Source organism: Carassius gibelio, chromosome A7 (assembly GCF_023724105.1).
Source record: "Carassius gibelio isolate Cgi1373 ecotype wild population from Czech Republic chromosome A7, carGib1.2-hapl.c, whole genome shotgun sequence".
NCBI lineage: Eukaryota > Metazoa > Chordata > Actinopteri > Cypriniformes > Cyprinidae > Carassius > Carassius gibelio.
In genome coordinates, this window is record NC_068377.1 from 5,586,643 (window position 1) to 5,602,636 (window position 15,994).

Sequence of the window (15,994 nt, forward strand, 5' to 3'; positions counted from 1 at the left end):
CTCGTGGACGACTGGAAACATTTGTGTGTGTGTGTGTATGTGTGTGTGTGTGATGACTAGCGAATTGGTCCTTTTAACCGATTCAATTGAAACGACTTGTCCGAAAGAACCGACTCACTACAATGAGTCAGACTTAACAACTTGAAAAAAAATCTTCCTCACATGAATAGTTTCCCAGCATATTTCATTATTTATTTTACTTTTATTTTATCTTATTTTCTTGCAAGAGTGTGAAAGCACAGAAGTACACAAATTGTTTTATTATTATTACAGATTCAGTTACTGGCATACTTATATTTTATTTTATTGTTATTTTTTGTGAAGCTCCTTGCAACAACAACTGTGTGAAGACAAACCTAAATTATTTTAATCATGTAGTGCCATAACTCATGCTGTCCAAAGGTGTACTTCATTTTAACAGCACAAAATTATTTTTCATTAAGTAAAATTTAATAATTTGTTATTCATATAAAGAAATAACCAAAAACACATGCTCTGTCAAATATTGTCTGTACTTTTAACCATCCAAAAACATGTTAGCACTAATACCTACCCATTTTAAGTTCAAATGCATCTCCCAAATTGTATCCAAAGTCTAAAATACAATATTCAAAGAATGATTACAACCTGCACAAATAAATTAGCTTTTTTTTTAAACATTTATTAAACCTTTAACAAACACACACTGATTCAGCAAGTCGCTCGTATTTACGATGACATATCACAGATAAACCTAATCTGACAGATAAATTATAATGTTGAATTAAATATATGACATTTAGCAATAATAAAGGTCTTGAACTTTCAATTTTTCCTGTTATTGAACAAAAAGAGCTGATCTATAGACTAACACGCTAGTTCTTTTCCCACTATAATTAAATTATAATGACATTAATATGTCAGCCAATGATAACTTGACAATGTCATCAGTGTCTAGACAAACAAAATGCACAAATACATGAACATCTGAATATTAGTTGTTAAACAAAGCTGAACACATTGACTCAGTCTGGCAGGAAAATAATTAATTTGCACATTTCTTGGGGCAGGAATGTCAAATGATTTTAAAAGGCAAATATGACACTCGGAACAAAACTCAAAAAAAAAAAACAACTACTGAGAGAAACGGCTTGTATCCTCCAATAGTAATGATACATGAAGACTATTAAAAAATATATGACTACATAAATGCATAATAATTACTCGCTCAATGTGTTCCATTAAAAACAATTTAAATGCAATATTGCTTTGAAAAGAAATGCAAGATTTAATAGAGTACAGAAAAGTAGCAAACAAAGGTAGACATTTCGGTTTTTTGAACATTAAGGGCAACACTTGCATATAATAGTTTTTCCATGACCTGACCTACATACATGCAAGTGCTTGAAACGCTAAGAACAATTCATTAGAGAAGCATATGCATATGAGTAATTAACAGGTACTCTACAAGCAGTGCCATAGATCATGCATCAAACATTTCCCAAAACTAATGTTCTTACCGCCATTGCCAAAAATGTTATATATATATATATATATAAAAAAACCTTTAAACATCTCTCAAATGCATTACAAAAACGCTGAATAATGGAGTAGATTTCAAATTTGCAGATACAGGTACCACACTATAGAAATCTTCATTGTAAGAATAAAAGCATACATGTAACATTAAAGCACTGTATGACTGTAACTCGATGACATTTCAGCCATTGCATTCATGCAAAAGTGAAATGACAAAAATTTGAAACAAAGACAATATTTTCGAGTTTAACTTACAGGGATAGTTCACCCAAAAATGACAATCTTGCCATCATTTACTTACCCTCATGTCTGTTTGACTTTCATTCTTCAGTGGAAAATCACATTTTTATTTTGAGAATTTTATTTTTTCATACAGATTTTTCAGTTTTGGGTGAACTATCCCTTTACCCCATGTTGTATTTAAAACAGCAACTTCTTTATAAAAGCAGGACTCCATGCTCTTCCTTTGGAGATGTATATTTCAACTCCACTTGAATAATTTTGGTCAAAGTCCTTAGGTGATAACTAACATGCACTGACAAACATCGACTAGCAGCTATGTGAAAGCTGTGGACGTGTGATTTGTCAAAATGATCAGAGAATTTGAATCCATTAGCAGAAGTCAGACTATACCTGTCCGGAAGGGCCTTATCTTTTCAGCTGCAGTCTAGATTTATTTAAAGGAGATGAAGTCATTTCCAAGTACATTTCTAAAAAAGCGTGACAATCCGATGACAGAAAGCGTGACCAAGATAATGCTGCAGGTTAAGTCCTGCAGGTTAGACAGAACTGTGAATTCTGGTAGAAAAATAAAAACTGTTGATATGAGCCAATGTTTTGGACCTTTTTTAAATAGCTAGTTGAGTGGAAACTAAAGAAGAGAAGATGAGCAGGAGTTGAGAGAGTGATCTTGTAGACTCACTCACTCAAACAGGCCAAGGCATCCAGACAAGAGAAATATATATCGGTGACAATGTTTACAGGAGTTCAGGAGGCTTTGTGATCCAGCATGTAGTAACGATACATGACGCCAACGAGTACAGCAGCTACACTGGGAATTAACCAGGAGCTCCATGACCTGAGCAAAAAACAAACAGTTGTTAAAAAATAAATAAAAATGCATGAGTACTGTAGTTTATGCAGAACATAGTCTGAATTCTCACCTGGAGTCTTTGGAAGTTGTGATGTAAACTTCCTAGAATGGAAATGTAATAAAGTGAGCAAACATTATCAAAACTGCAACAACTTTTACATGAAAATATGTTCACGCATCAGTCACAAAGGTCAAGGAACTGTGTTTTTTCTTTTTCTTTACCTTCTTTGATTCTTTCTTTCGATCATCCTGAAACGGATAAATAGGCATTATTAAAATTCATGACTTTACACATGCTTGACACAGACTAGATTAGGGACAACTAATCAATAAAATCACTAATAACCAATAATAATAAAAATACTAATTTTACAATCAATGACATCTGCGTGCATGGAAAACATCCACAGGTTACATTCTTTTAATTCAGAGAATAACTATGGACGATACACATTTAAAAAGGACACAGAGTGAACTACTGTGGGAAAAGTACATTGTCCAAGTAATCCTAAACATGAGAAAGCTTCATATTAACATTGAGAAATACTCATAAGCATTTCATATATTTGAGAAATGTTTTCCTCCGCACATAACTTAAATTCGACATTAGTAATTCATTCCAGTTTTTCCAGTCTCAAACTCAAAATTTTTAAATATGACCATTTTCAAGTCACACACTCTTTGGACTGGAGACAACACTGGGCAAGATGTAAAATAACTTCTTTTATTTTAATAAGATACCAAAAATAAAAATGTGGATTTTTAAATCATGTTAATAAGATATAATCGATTAAAATAATCATCAGTTGCAGTCCTATATTAGATGATTATTTTCCCAGAAATGTCACGTACAAGTTGGAACAAAACACTCTGCCTTTTCTTGGCTCATCTGTAAATGAATAAACTTATACTACCATATGTAATTCGCCGATGTAATACTGCTGGAGCATCTCTCTGGCATCTGTGGAATGACCCACATCCTCGAAGCTTTCTGTAGCATCTGCACCCGCTTGCTCCAGCAGAACCTCTTCACCTCCTGGATGCTGTCCAGACAAATGACAAATGTTTATATCCATTTTTGTCACCAGCACTCTTCAATAATACATCTGATGACATCTGTTGCACAACATTGAGAACCGGTTCTTATAGTGTATTAGTGCCCATGCACTTTTGGTGCCTGGAGGTTTTTTTTGTTTTTGTTTTTTTTTTTCATTAATTTTTTTCCATAGGGATTTTAAAATATCTTAATTTACCCTTTAGGATTCCTGTAAAATTTTCAATGCCTAAAAAAAGCCATACCCAAAGTTGTTGTTGAACAAATTTGGAGTATATGCATGGTTTTGGTCTCTTTTGAAGTTAGGTGAAAGGTGACACTCTAAGTCTTACTGGTATTGAGTAATAGACCTTTGAACACACTGAAAACATTCCACCTACATTTTCTTGTTGTTCTTGTAAATACACAATGGGATCACAACATTAAGTATCATTGGCAGTCTGACAAAGACACTTATTGTACCTGCTTTGCTGCTTGTATCTTATTTTTTTATTTTGTATGTCACAAGGTTAACCCTTAAAAACACACTGTGTACCGCTGTGTACCTGTGGTACAGTAGAATGCTAACAAGGTTAAAAACTTACATTATGGATCAACAAGCTAGGAAGTGTTTCAGAACTTCACAACCATTGATTAGAGAAAAGAAAATCAATAAAAAAATTGAAATAGGGTACTTTACAGCTTAAGAGTATTGTGTATGACAATGACCTTAACCGTGATGGAGGAATATGGTAATTTAAAGAAGTTGATTATACATATAGATAGAATATATTTTAGTTTTCTGCAAAATATGCATAGAATATATTAACAAATATTTAAATAGTGTATGAAAGCAGATTCTCGTGTCATTCCCAGTGCTTCACAGAAGCGGGCAAAGTGGTGTAATTTGCTTGTTGGGATTCTTTGATGGTGGAGATTGGTTTGCAGAATCATGGGTAATGTAGTTTTAAACCAGAGGCCTACCATGATGCTGCCAGGTAAGCTTCAGGTTAGCTTCCACCAACACTGGGTTTTAAACACCATGAATGTGGTTTGGTTTTTGGCGGCGTTCATCACCACCATATAAACTTACACTCCATGGCTAACCTGCTCCATAGCAGTAGTTATTATTAAACTTTATATTAAATAAATAAATAAAGATAGATAGATAGATAGATAGATAGATAGATAGATAGATAGATAGACAGACAGACTGCAATATACATAAGCTTTAGAATAGATAAAGCTTTAAACATGACTATATATGAATATAGATTTATTTAGTCTCTGTAAAAATATTCAACTCATACTCTTTCCTGGACAACTCGTTTCAACTTGCTGTGTGTTTAAATTCTCCAAAGTTTTTGTTTTAATCCTTTCATCTTTGGCAGTGAATTGCTCTCTGGCGAGAAGTGAATCACAATTTCAAGGCATGTGATTGGCTTTTCTTTACAGATGTCATGTGCACATGCTCCATAAACGCAAAGTATTTGTTGGCAGAGAAAGTTAATGATCAGGGTCATGGCACCAACAAAGCGCGACTGGATTTGTTTGATTTTGTCAACTCAAAACTAATCCTGTAATGGTTCAGCCACCATCATGGTACAGGCCCCATGAACTCCACAGTCAAACATGAATATTTTAAAACATAAGTTGAAATAAAGAGATCCGATGGCTTCAGAAAAAGATTTTATATCGATTAACAAACAAGGGATATAAATTATTGTACCTATTGTTTTCTGATGGGGAATATGAATGGATTTAACTTTGGGAACCAATTCCATCTTTGGTTCAATAAACAGTTCAAACAGAACATTGTATTGAAATACTCTTTTGGTGACTTCTTTTTCCTGAATTAAAAATTTCTTAATGAAACGTCAGATTCACTTACCGAGTCACAAATTATTACCTAGTCCAACTCGAAATATGTGTTACTGTTGTATTGTACTTTAAGCTTGTAACTGGTTGTTCATATAACAATATAGTTTAGTTATACAATGAACCGAGCTGGGTAAATTACGTAATCCATTACACTTTAGGTAATATAATCAAACTCCTTTTTGATTACTTTGCCCTAACTCATTTATCACATTGATTTAAATAGGCTAATCTTGTACCATTTTGATAGAAAAATGCAGGGAAAAATAAAATATATTACATTTGTTGTTAACAACATAATGAAGTGCATTTAACATCACATTATGTAAGATTATGTAAGGAAGTGCAGGGTATTTGTAAGTTTAATAAGCTAATAATTAATTAAATCATTATAATATTAAATTAAATAACAACAATCAAAATAAAATGCTGACTAAAAATTTTTTTTATTATTATTTGTTTACCTGCATGCCATGTGATCAATGTCACAGTAATGTGAACATACTAATGTGTTACTGAATTTTTCATTTCAATAAATTGTGGGGGGGGGCATCAAATAAAGGCGAAAGAGATTCTGCTGAACAAAAAAAAATATAATAATAATATTTGGGAATCTCTGCATTACATTTAAATAAGAAATAATGTGAATTTGTGCATTTTAACGTGTTCAAAAGCAAAAAGACTTATGAAGAAAGTATGTTCATCAATAGTTGATGCAATGTTAAAAGAACACTTCTTGAAATGTAAATGATTTTTGTAAATCCATTGGTCAAATGTCGTGTAGCCCTCGGACTAGTGACTGGTCTTTGTGTGAATGTCCACAAAACCGGAAGATTTTGAGTGTATAAGCAGTAGGCTATTTTAGAAAAGGATATTTAAAAGATGAAAAAATTGAATTAGGGAGAATCGATAATGTATTGCTTTTGTGTGGATAATATGTAAACATGTAATGAATAATAAAGTAACTGTAGTATGAGTAGTATTTAAAAAAAAAAGTAATTTAATTTAACTGGCCCTTGATTTTTGGAATCGGATTACGTAATCTAGATCACATGTAATCAGTTACTACCCTAAGTATGCATTGTTTAACAGACAGATTTGGTAGGTTATCAAGTTTTTGTTAAGGTGTTATTTTATAAATTGAGCAACTGTCTGAACTGTATGTATACCGAGCTCTAAAATGTCAGCCCCCAAAATAAATATTGTTATTTACTGAATCAGAATCGTGGAACTCGATTCACCAGAAAGATTCGATTCCCGACTTGCTCGGTTTCACACGCGAATCAGGAGTTACGTGTTACAAAAATGAAAACACATAAATGTAACGTTAGGTTGTATGAAACGTAACAACATGAGACCGGAGTTGAAGGGCAAGGTTTAATATTCAGCCCTTCCTACATGTTTCGATACTAAATATTTCCGCAGAGAGACAGTTTAATCCTCTAGACTGAGTGTTGTTTAACTACTGCACTGAATTTAGTATGTTAGATAAACATATTATCAGCAGCTTCTTTTTTCGAGTCTAAAGACTATCCAACTAAAAATAAAAATAAAATAATCCGTGTTTAAGATATGTAAACAACGGAAAGGGTAACGTCGTGCAGGATTTAGTGCTGTATGTTTGTGTCAGGTGTGATCTGTGGAGGACACGAGAGACTCCAGCCCTCTCTTACCTCCTCCATGAAGCTTGTGATATCGTAAACTTTATCGTGGATGATGAGCCATGTGTCTTTGCTCATGTTATGGGCTTGAACCTCCTCGCGTGTGTAATATTTCACACCGCTGTCCATGTTTTCATCCTTCCCGTCCTGATTCGCTCTTTTCACCGAGATCTCAGTTTCTTCCCCCATATTTCACGCAGACTCGGCGGAAACCAGAATGCAGGTTTTAACTGTAATATTTTAGCTTGAAGCGGTTTTTTTTGAAGACCTAACCTGTCTAGTTCAGTTCTCGGCTCGCCCAGCCGGCACACCATTCATCACCAGTTAGGGTTGCCAGGTTTTCACAATAAAACCCGCACAATCGCGTTTTAAGGAATCCCCCGTTAAATATGGTGTATGCGCGGTGAAAAATACACGTTTTGTGGAGGTGTTTACCAGGTAAAATTTTGACTCCAGTGGCTAAATATCACGTTATTGGGGTCCCTTCAACCAACGAGCATGAAAATCAAAACAGTTTTAAAGTAGCCCAATTCCGCGGGAAAACGATGGACGTGGCAACAATGCTACTAGTCATGAGAAATCACCATCCAATTGGCGCTCAGTTCACTCGGCACACGGCCAGTGACGGATATGGTGGCAGCCAATCAGAATCAGGAGCAGATCATCACGAGACCGTCAAACGTTACATGCATGTTACAAGCACGCACATTGGTTTCACGTTATACAACTGTCGGACAACAACCTTTCTTTTACTGTCTACGTATACAACCCCAAATGTCCTTAATACCGAAAAGTCCTAAATACCTTTTTGTTTCTCTGTGTGTATTATTTTGTGATTGGATTAAGATGGTTATCATCAAATGCGTTAGAACTGTTTATTTTAAAGGCGTAAAAGCAAAGAAATCGTCTACTATATCAAAAATCAAATAAACTTTTCAAATACATAAAATTTTTTAAGGCAAAATTTTAAGTAGGTTTAAAAAAAAACATGCAGCCGTCTTATTATCCATTATCTTTATTATAAAATATCAGGACACAACAATAGATATATGTAAAAAAAAAAAAAAAAGGTAAAACCATATAACCGCTGACTAAGACGTATATATATTATATATATATATATATATATATATATATATATATATATATATATATATATATGTATATATATATACATATATATATATATATATATTAGGGATGCACGATAATATCGGCACAATATCGGTATCGGCCGATAAAAGCTTAAAATGACCATTATCGGTATCGGCCGATATGAATATTTCTGCCGATGAGCCAAACCGATATTCTCCAAGTGAAATAATTGACCTGTTTTTCAGATGTGAATGTCTATCTACATTTGTAAAATAATAAATTTATGGTAGAATCAGTACAGAAGAGATACATGGATTTCTCTTCAGTAAAATTAAAGTTTAAATATATCAGTATATATTTGTATATATATCGATATCGGTATCGGCATCGGCCAAAATTATTTTGAAAATATCGGCATATCGAATATCGGCCAAAATCCAATATCGTGCATCCCTAATATATATATATAGAGTGCTGGTCATATAATTGAGTATCATCAAAAAGTTGATTTATTTCACTAATTCCATTCAAAAAGTGAAACTTGTATATTATATTTATTCACTACACACAGACTGATATATTTAAAATGTTTATTTTTTTAATTCTGATGATTATAACTGACAACTAAGGAAAATCCCAAATTCAGTACCTGAGAAAATTAGAATATTATGAAAAGATTCAATATTGAAGACCTGGTGCCACACTCTAATCAGCTAATTAACTCAAAACATCTGCAAAGCCTTTAAATGTTCTCTCAGTCTAGTTCCGTAGGCTACACAATCATGGGGAAGACTGCTGACTTGACAGTTGTCCAAAAGACGACCATTGACACCTTGCACAAGGAGGGCAAGACACAAAAGGTCATTGCGAAAGAGGCTGGCTGTTCACAGAGCTCTGTCTCCAAGTACATTAATAGAGAAGCAAAGGGAAGGAAAAGATGTGGTAGAAAAAAAAAAGTGTACAAGCAACAGGGATAACCGCACCCTGGAGAGAATTGTGAAACAAAACCCATTCAAAAATGTGGGGGAGATTCACAAAGAGTGGACTGCAGCTGAAGTCAGTGCTTCAAGAACCACTTCACACAGACATATGCAAGACATGGATTTCAGCTGTCGCATTACTGTAAAAAATAATTCAGTGGCTTAGTAAATTTCACAAAAATAAAGAGCTATATTAACTTAATAAAATCTTTTGAAATCATTTAAGTGATATTTTGAGTGGGTCAGATTAAAAATAATAATTAAAAATCCAACAAATAATTTCTCTAAAATTTACATATATTATTTAAGTTTATGTAATGAAAATAAATAAGTATTTAACTAACTAATTATATTTTTAATATACCTTCAATATTTCTGGTGAATTCTAATAGAAATATTTGATAATTATTTACTTGTACTGATCTGTTTTAGAAACTAAAATTATTAAGTATTTCCTACCAATTTTCCTAAATAAAGTTCCAGCTTAATAAATGAAAGTTTAAATAAATTGAGTAAATTTCGCGGCTAAAGTGATCACGTGTGCAGCTCCGCAGGAAAAAAAAAAATCTGCTTTCCTCAGCAGCGACGTCGACTAGCCATACACCTCACAACTCCTGGTAAGTAACGTTAGTCAGCTAATCCTACTTACGTTTGTAACACTTTATTAAAAAGTTAATAATTATTAAGCATTTCCTAACAATTGTCTTTGTATTTTACGTCATATTCAACAAGTTTCGTAGCTTAATCGAAGTCACCTGAAGGACGGCTTTCCTCAGCAACGGCAAGACCCGCACTCCTCTCATATTGTGGTACGTTATGTAATTTATCCAGCTAGTTAATACTAATTATGTTTGTAATGTTTAATTCAGACGTTAATTATTAAGGATTTCCTAACAATTGTGTTTGTATTTTGCGTCATCTTAAGAAGTTTAACAAGTTTCGCGGCTCAAACAAGAGGCACCTGTCACTGAAGGACTGCTTTTCTCAGCTACGACGTGAACAGCATCACTCGAATTTCCTGTAAGTAACGTAGTCATTTTATAACTATGTATATTTGCAATAATGTATTCAAAAGTTGATTAAACATTGACCGTGTGTACGTGTACATAACAGTGTAGTTTTCTAAGTTAGTTAGTGGGGCAGCCATATGTATGTTAGTTTTTTTTTTTTTTTTTTGGAGTGGGTTAACGTTCGTACTATTTGGATCACCGTTTATTTCAACCGCCATTTGAAAGTCTAACGATAAGTGTAACCGTGGTCCAGCAACTATACATGCCCAATGGAAAACGATTTTGTACAGGTTCCCCTTTGGGGTCAGTGGCTTGTCAAAAGGGAACACATCATTTATGAACTTTCAAATGACAACATTCTGTCTTGTAAAAAGCTGTCACGTTTTTGTAAAACATCATTATTACTACATGAACTCAGGTATGAGCTCTTAAATCACCACTACAAATACTCCATGCAAAAGTATTTAAAATGGCGTGGACATAACATAGACTGGTGCGTTTTAATCAGCTCCCACTATATGCTCCGTTGTAAAATCATTCTAGTACACTGAAACTTATGACATACAATATCGGTCAAAAGTTTGAAAACATTAAGCTTTTTAATGTAACAAATCCAGACCTGGTGGGTATTGAAGGACAGCCGAGGCTGGGTGAGGGGTACGTTGTTTTAATTGAGTGAACTTACTAAATTTCTTAAGAGTGTGTTTAAATATATTCATTTTGATTTGAATTAAGTAATATTTTTGTTCCCTGAAACAGATCAGTTTAATTTTCCATCCTTAAATAGTTTGATAGAAATTTCACAAATATATTATGTGTATTATAAATGAACAATTTGTTAGTCAAATACTAAATTGTTTTAGTGGAAAAAATAAAATATAACTGTACATTTTAGATAAAATAAACTGTTGTATCTTTAGTCAGTTAATATGTTTACATTTATGCATTTGGCAGACGCTTTTTTCCAAAGCAACTTACATTATTTCCTCAATAAAAGCCTATAGCATTGATTTACAGCATAGAAGCTCGCAGTTGGTCTCTTTTCATTTTTCTTTTAGGGTTATTGTTAAAAATAAATGTCCCTATGTAGAAAATTAACCTGTCTTGTTGTTAAGAAGAATGCTGTTAATTTTTGCAACTCCTCCCCCTAGTAAACTTTGTTTGAGATTTGTTTGTGTATTTGTCACTTTCTTGTAACATTCAGGTTTGAATGTTAGCTCTAACCAGTTATCTTTAAAATTTGCCTGTAGGGTTCAGCTGATCTACCCGTCTTCGTACAAGCAGAGTTGGCAGAGGAGGTCATAAAAATCTACATCCTTCGGGACAATGATGGGGCAGTCAGCGATGTAATCTTGGGAATCACAGCAGAGCCTGCTGCCATCTTTTGGGAGTCACATTGGATTTGAGATATCCCAAGACCCACAAATACAGGTCCTTCTCCAAAAATTAGCATATTGTGATAAAGTTCATTATTTTCCTTGATGTAATGATAAAAATTAAACTTTCATATATTTTAGATTCATTGCACACCAACTGAAATATTTCAGGTCTTTTATTGTTTAAATACTGATGCTTTTGGCATACAGCTCATGAAAACCCAAAATTCCTATCTCAAAAAATTAGCTTATTTCATCTGACCAATAAAAGAAAAGTGTTTTTAATACAAAAAAAAAGTCAACCTTCAAATAATGATGTTCAGTTATGCACTCAATACTTGGTCGGGAATCCTGCAGAAATGACTGCTTCAGTGTGGCGTGGCATGGAGGCAATCAGCCTGTGGTGCTGCTGAGGTGTTATGGAGGCCCAGGATGCTTCGATAGCGGCCTTAAGCTCATCCAGAGTGTTGGGTCTTGCGTCTCTCAACTTTCTCTTCACAATATCCCACAGATTCACTATGGGGTTCAGGTCAGGAGAGTTGGCAGGCCAATTGAGCACAGTAATACCATGGTCAGTAAACCATTTACCAGTGGTTTTGGCACTGTAAGCAGGTGCCAGGTCGTGCTAAAAAACGAAATCATCTCCATAAAGCTTTTCAGCAGATGGAAGCATGAAGTGCTCCAAAATCTCCTGATAGCTAGCTGCATTGACCCTGCCCTTGATAAAACACAGTGGACCAATACCAGCAGCTGACATGGCACCCCAGACCATCACTGACTGTGGGTACTTGACACTGGACTTCAGGCATTTTGGCATTTCCTTCTCCCCAGTCTTCCTCCAGACTCTGGCACCTTGATTTCCGAATGACATGCAAAATTGGCTTTCATCCAAAAAAAGTACTTAGGACCACTGAGCAACAGTCCAGTGCTGCTTCTCTGTAGCCCATTTCCTGCACACGCCTGTGCACGGTGGCTCTGGATGTTTCTACTCCAGACTCAGTCCACTGCTTCCGCAGGTCCCCCAAGCTCTGGAATCGGTCCTTCTCCACAATCTTCCTCAGGGTCCGGTCACCTCTTCTCGTTGTGCAGCGTTTTTTGCCACACTTTTTCCCTCTCGCTTGAGGGTGTCAATGATGGCCTTCTGGACAGCAGTCAGGTCAGTCTTACCCATGATTGCGGTTTTGAATAATAAACCCGGCTGGGAGTTTTTAAAAGCCTCAGGAATCTTTTGCAAGTGTTTAGAGTTAATTAGCTGATTCAGATGATTAGGTTAATAGCTCGTTTAGAGAACCTTTTCATGATATGCTAATTTTTTGAGATAGGAATTTTGGGTTTTCATGAGCTGTATGCCAAAATCATCAGTATTAAAACAATAAAAGACCTGAAATATTTCAGTTGGTGTGCAATGAATCTAAAATATATGAAAGTTTAATTTTTATCATTACATTACGGAAAATAATGAACTTCATCACAAAATGCTAATTTTTTGAGAAGGACCTGTACTCACTTAAGTTGTTCCAAAAACTGTTTCTTGAGCTGGATCCTCCAAAACTCTCTGTTAATGTTCAGAGGTTAAAAAATTATCTTCTTGCATAGTAGTGGTTCATGGTCATCCCACAGAATGGGTATTCCTGATGGAAGTGTTTCTGTTACATTATGACAACAACATCTTTTTGGGTGAACTATCCCTTTAATATTGATGTAAGTGTTGCTTTTATTTTTTTTATGGTTTAATGTTGAGTGTGACTGCAAATGGCTGGTATGCACCAGGAACAAAGTAAGATGTCATTTCTCTTATGGCTATCGTATTTTACATGTAATCTACTTGAATACTAAGATGGATGAAATGTTTCATAAGGTTTAATCATTTCCCTTATGGCTACTTTACAGTTTTAATTTTTGCAATTTACTGGAATATTAAAATGGATAAGATGTTTCAAAGGTTGATTTTAGACTTTGTCTTATGTTTAATTGACAAATAAATTTTCAATAAAAAAATGTGTTTCTTTCTTTATTTGGTTTTATTATATTAATTATAAAGGGTAAATAGTGTAAAAAAAAAAGTGAATGCAACATTTTGATAATTTATAGTCCAATATTAAGTTAAATTCACTTTTACATGTAGTAAACGTAGCACATTTTTTTTGGTTAAATTTCATCCAATATTTCAATTATATCTACTCAATATTTTTTGTTTATTTTACATAGAATTACAGTTGTGGTGTTTTATAATTTTGATTATATCTAATTAATTTTATTTCTCATATAAAGTAATTCAGTTATTCAGATTTACTTAATTTTTTTACTGACAATTACTCAATTTAAACAGTATATTTCATTGATTTCACAGCTTTAAAATTTACTCAATTTTTTTGAGTGTAAAAATGTTTCACCAAAAAAATTGAGTAAATAATAGTTAAACTTTTTACAGTGTGTGTCAAGCCACCCTTGAACAACATACAGCGTCAGAAGCGTCTAAAGACAAAAAGGACTGGACTGCTGAGTGGTCCAAAGTTATGTTCTCTGATGAAAGTAAATTTTGCATTTCCTTTGGTAATCAGGGTCCCAGATTATGGAGGAAGAGAGGAGAGGCACACAATCCACGTTTCTTAAGGTCCAGTGTAAAGTTTCCTCAGTCAGTGATGGTTTGGGGTGCCATGTCATCTGCTGGTGTTGGTCCACTGTGTTTTCTGAGGTCCAAGGTCAACGCAGCTTCCTGCTGCGGTCCAACTTTATGTAGATGCAGATTTCATTTTTCATTTTTGCACACAGTGCCAAAGTTACCAGTACCTGGTTTAAGGACCATGGTATCCCTGTTCTTAATTGGCCAGCAAACTCGCCTGACCTTAACCCCATGGAAAATCTATTGGATATTAGGAAGAGGAAGATGGGATATGCCAGACCCAACAATGCAGAAGAGCTGAAGGACACTACCAGAGCAACCTGGGCTCTCATAACACCTGAGCAGTGCCACAGACTGATCGACTCCATGCCACGCCGCATTGCTGCAGTAATTCAGGAAAAAGGAGGCCCAACTAAGTATTGAGTGATATACATGCTCATACTTTTCATGTTCATACTTTTTAACAAGTAGTCAACAACTGAAGTGGATCAAAACCTTTAATCAAAATTGTCCTAAATCCAAAAGAATACCAGTTCTTGTCTTAGGACAACTTTGAGGAACTTTTTTGATCCACTTAAAATTTTGGCTACTGTTTAAACCCAAAGTACTATTTAAGTATTTTGTTTATTTTTATTTTTATCTTTAAAATGTAACCGGGTGCAAATATTCAGTTTCGCAAATATAGGCATATAAGTAGCTTTAATACCCCAAAATAATACTAATTATTACAATCCTTCAAATTATATTATTATTATTATACACGCTATTCTTTTTTTTTTTTCTAATTGTTGTTCTAAAAGCAAGCAGGTATGGGGTTTTTAGAAACTGCGGCAGTGTCATTGGTCTCTTCCCTGAAACCAAAACTAACAAAACCTTCCCTGATTGAATTTGCTAATGACTTTGCAGAGTTTTAATTTTGTGTTAGCAACGCTTCTTCATTTGCATATCTAATCAGCTAGTGAGGAGTGCCATGTATGCTCAACTGATATCTGTTTAGGGAAAACAGGGGACTCATCTGTGAAATGGCTCAATAACACTGAGTCTGTGCACTTTCCAGTTTTTACAAACTGAAAGCTGCAGATTGTAGGAGGATGCTACATTAATAGAAAAGTCAGCTAACGTTGTTATCAGAAATATATTGTTTAACATTTAATAGAGACACAAGTATATGTAAGAGACTTTCTTTCTGTTTGTTTGTTTTTCCAAGTATTCTCCAAAGACTTATACCATGTTGTTCATTTTATTATTTTTTTTATGTATAACAGAATTGGTGCCATATTGGAAAGAGAAAAATGTTTTGATCTTTCAGTTTAGGTAAACTTACTTCCTGTTAATAAATAATAAATTGTGAGTTAGACCAGGGGTCTTCAATCCTGTCCTGATGGAGACCACCCTGCTCTGCACATTTTATGTCTCACTTGCAGTCTCTACTAATGAGCTTATGAGTTGAATCAGGTGTGTTTTTTACTGTTCCAGGTTTTATAAAAACATACAGTACAGTAAAATACTTTTCCCTACACAATGCCATAGAGGAGCCATTTTGCATTTCCCAAGTAACCTTTTCCAGTGAGTAGTTAAAATTATATATATATATATATATATATATATATATATATATATATATATATATATATATATATATATATATATATATATATATATATATATATATATATATATATATATATATATGTTTTTTTTTGTGATGTTAAATTTTGCTTAAAAAA

General features: G+C 34.0%; 1 protein-coding gene and 1 long non-coding RNA gene across 3 annotated transcripts; one reads left to right on the plus strand and one right to left on the minus strand.

Moving 5' to 3' along the window:
* Positions 1 to 1,243: 1,243 nt before the first annotated feature.
* LOC128016489 (cytochrome b5) lies at positions 1,244 to 7,662 on the minus strand. The gene is made up of 5 exons (XM_052601018.1): positions 7,196 to 7,662; positions 3,526 to 3,654; positions 2,834 to 2,860; positions 2,682 to 2,713; positions 1,244 to 2,596 (listed from the first exon to the last, which is right to left on the minus strand). Exons 1-5 carry the CDS (start codon positions 7,370 to 7,372, stop codon positions 2,506 to 2,508), a joined length of 456 nt encoding a protein of 151 aa, XP_052456978.1. The 5' UTR covers positions 7,373 to 7,662; the 3' UTR covers positions 1,244 to 2,505.
* Positions 7,663 to 9,504: 1,842 nt separating this feature from the next.
* LOC128016490 (uncharacterized) lies at positions 9,505 to 13,644 on the plus strand. Of its 2 annotated transcripts, none has more exons than XR_008184186.1 (4): positions 9,505 to 10,067; positions 10,184 to 10,278; positions 11,519 to 12,237; positions 12,297 to 13,644. It is a non-coding gene; the product is annotated as an uncharacterized LOC128016490 (long non-coding RNA). The 2 variants fall into 2 exon arrangements; XR_008184187.1 differs by having other exon boundaries at positions 9,505 to 9,875; positions 9,991 to 10,067; positions 11,519 to 13,644.
* Positions 13,645 to 15,994: the final 2,350 nt, after the last annotated feature.

Excerpts from the sequence above, each read along its gene's own strand:
- LOC128016489 (XM_052601018.1), bottom strand. The coding sequence starts at position 7,372 with ATGGGGGAAGAAACTGAGATCTCGGTGAAAAGAGCGAATCAGGACGGG. Across the intron at positions 3,655-7,195 it reads TCACAAGCTTCATGGAGGAG|CATCCAGGAGGTGAAGAGGT; the intron begins GTAAGAGAGGGC and ends TTGTCTGGACAG. Across the intron at positions 2,597-2,681 it reads ACAACTTCCAAAGACTCCAG|GTCATGGAGCTCCTGGTTAA; the intron begins GTGAGAATTCAG and ends TTTTTTGCTCAG.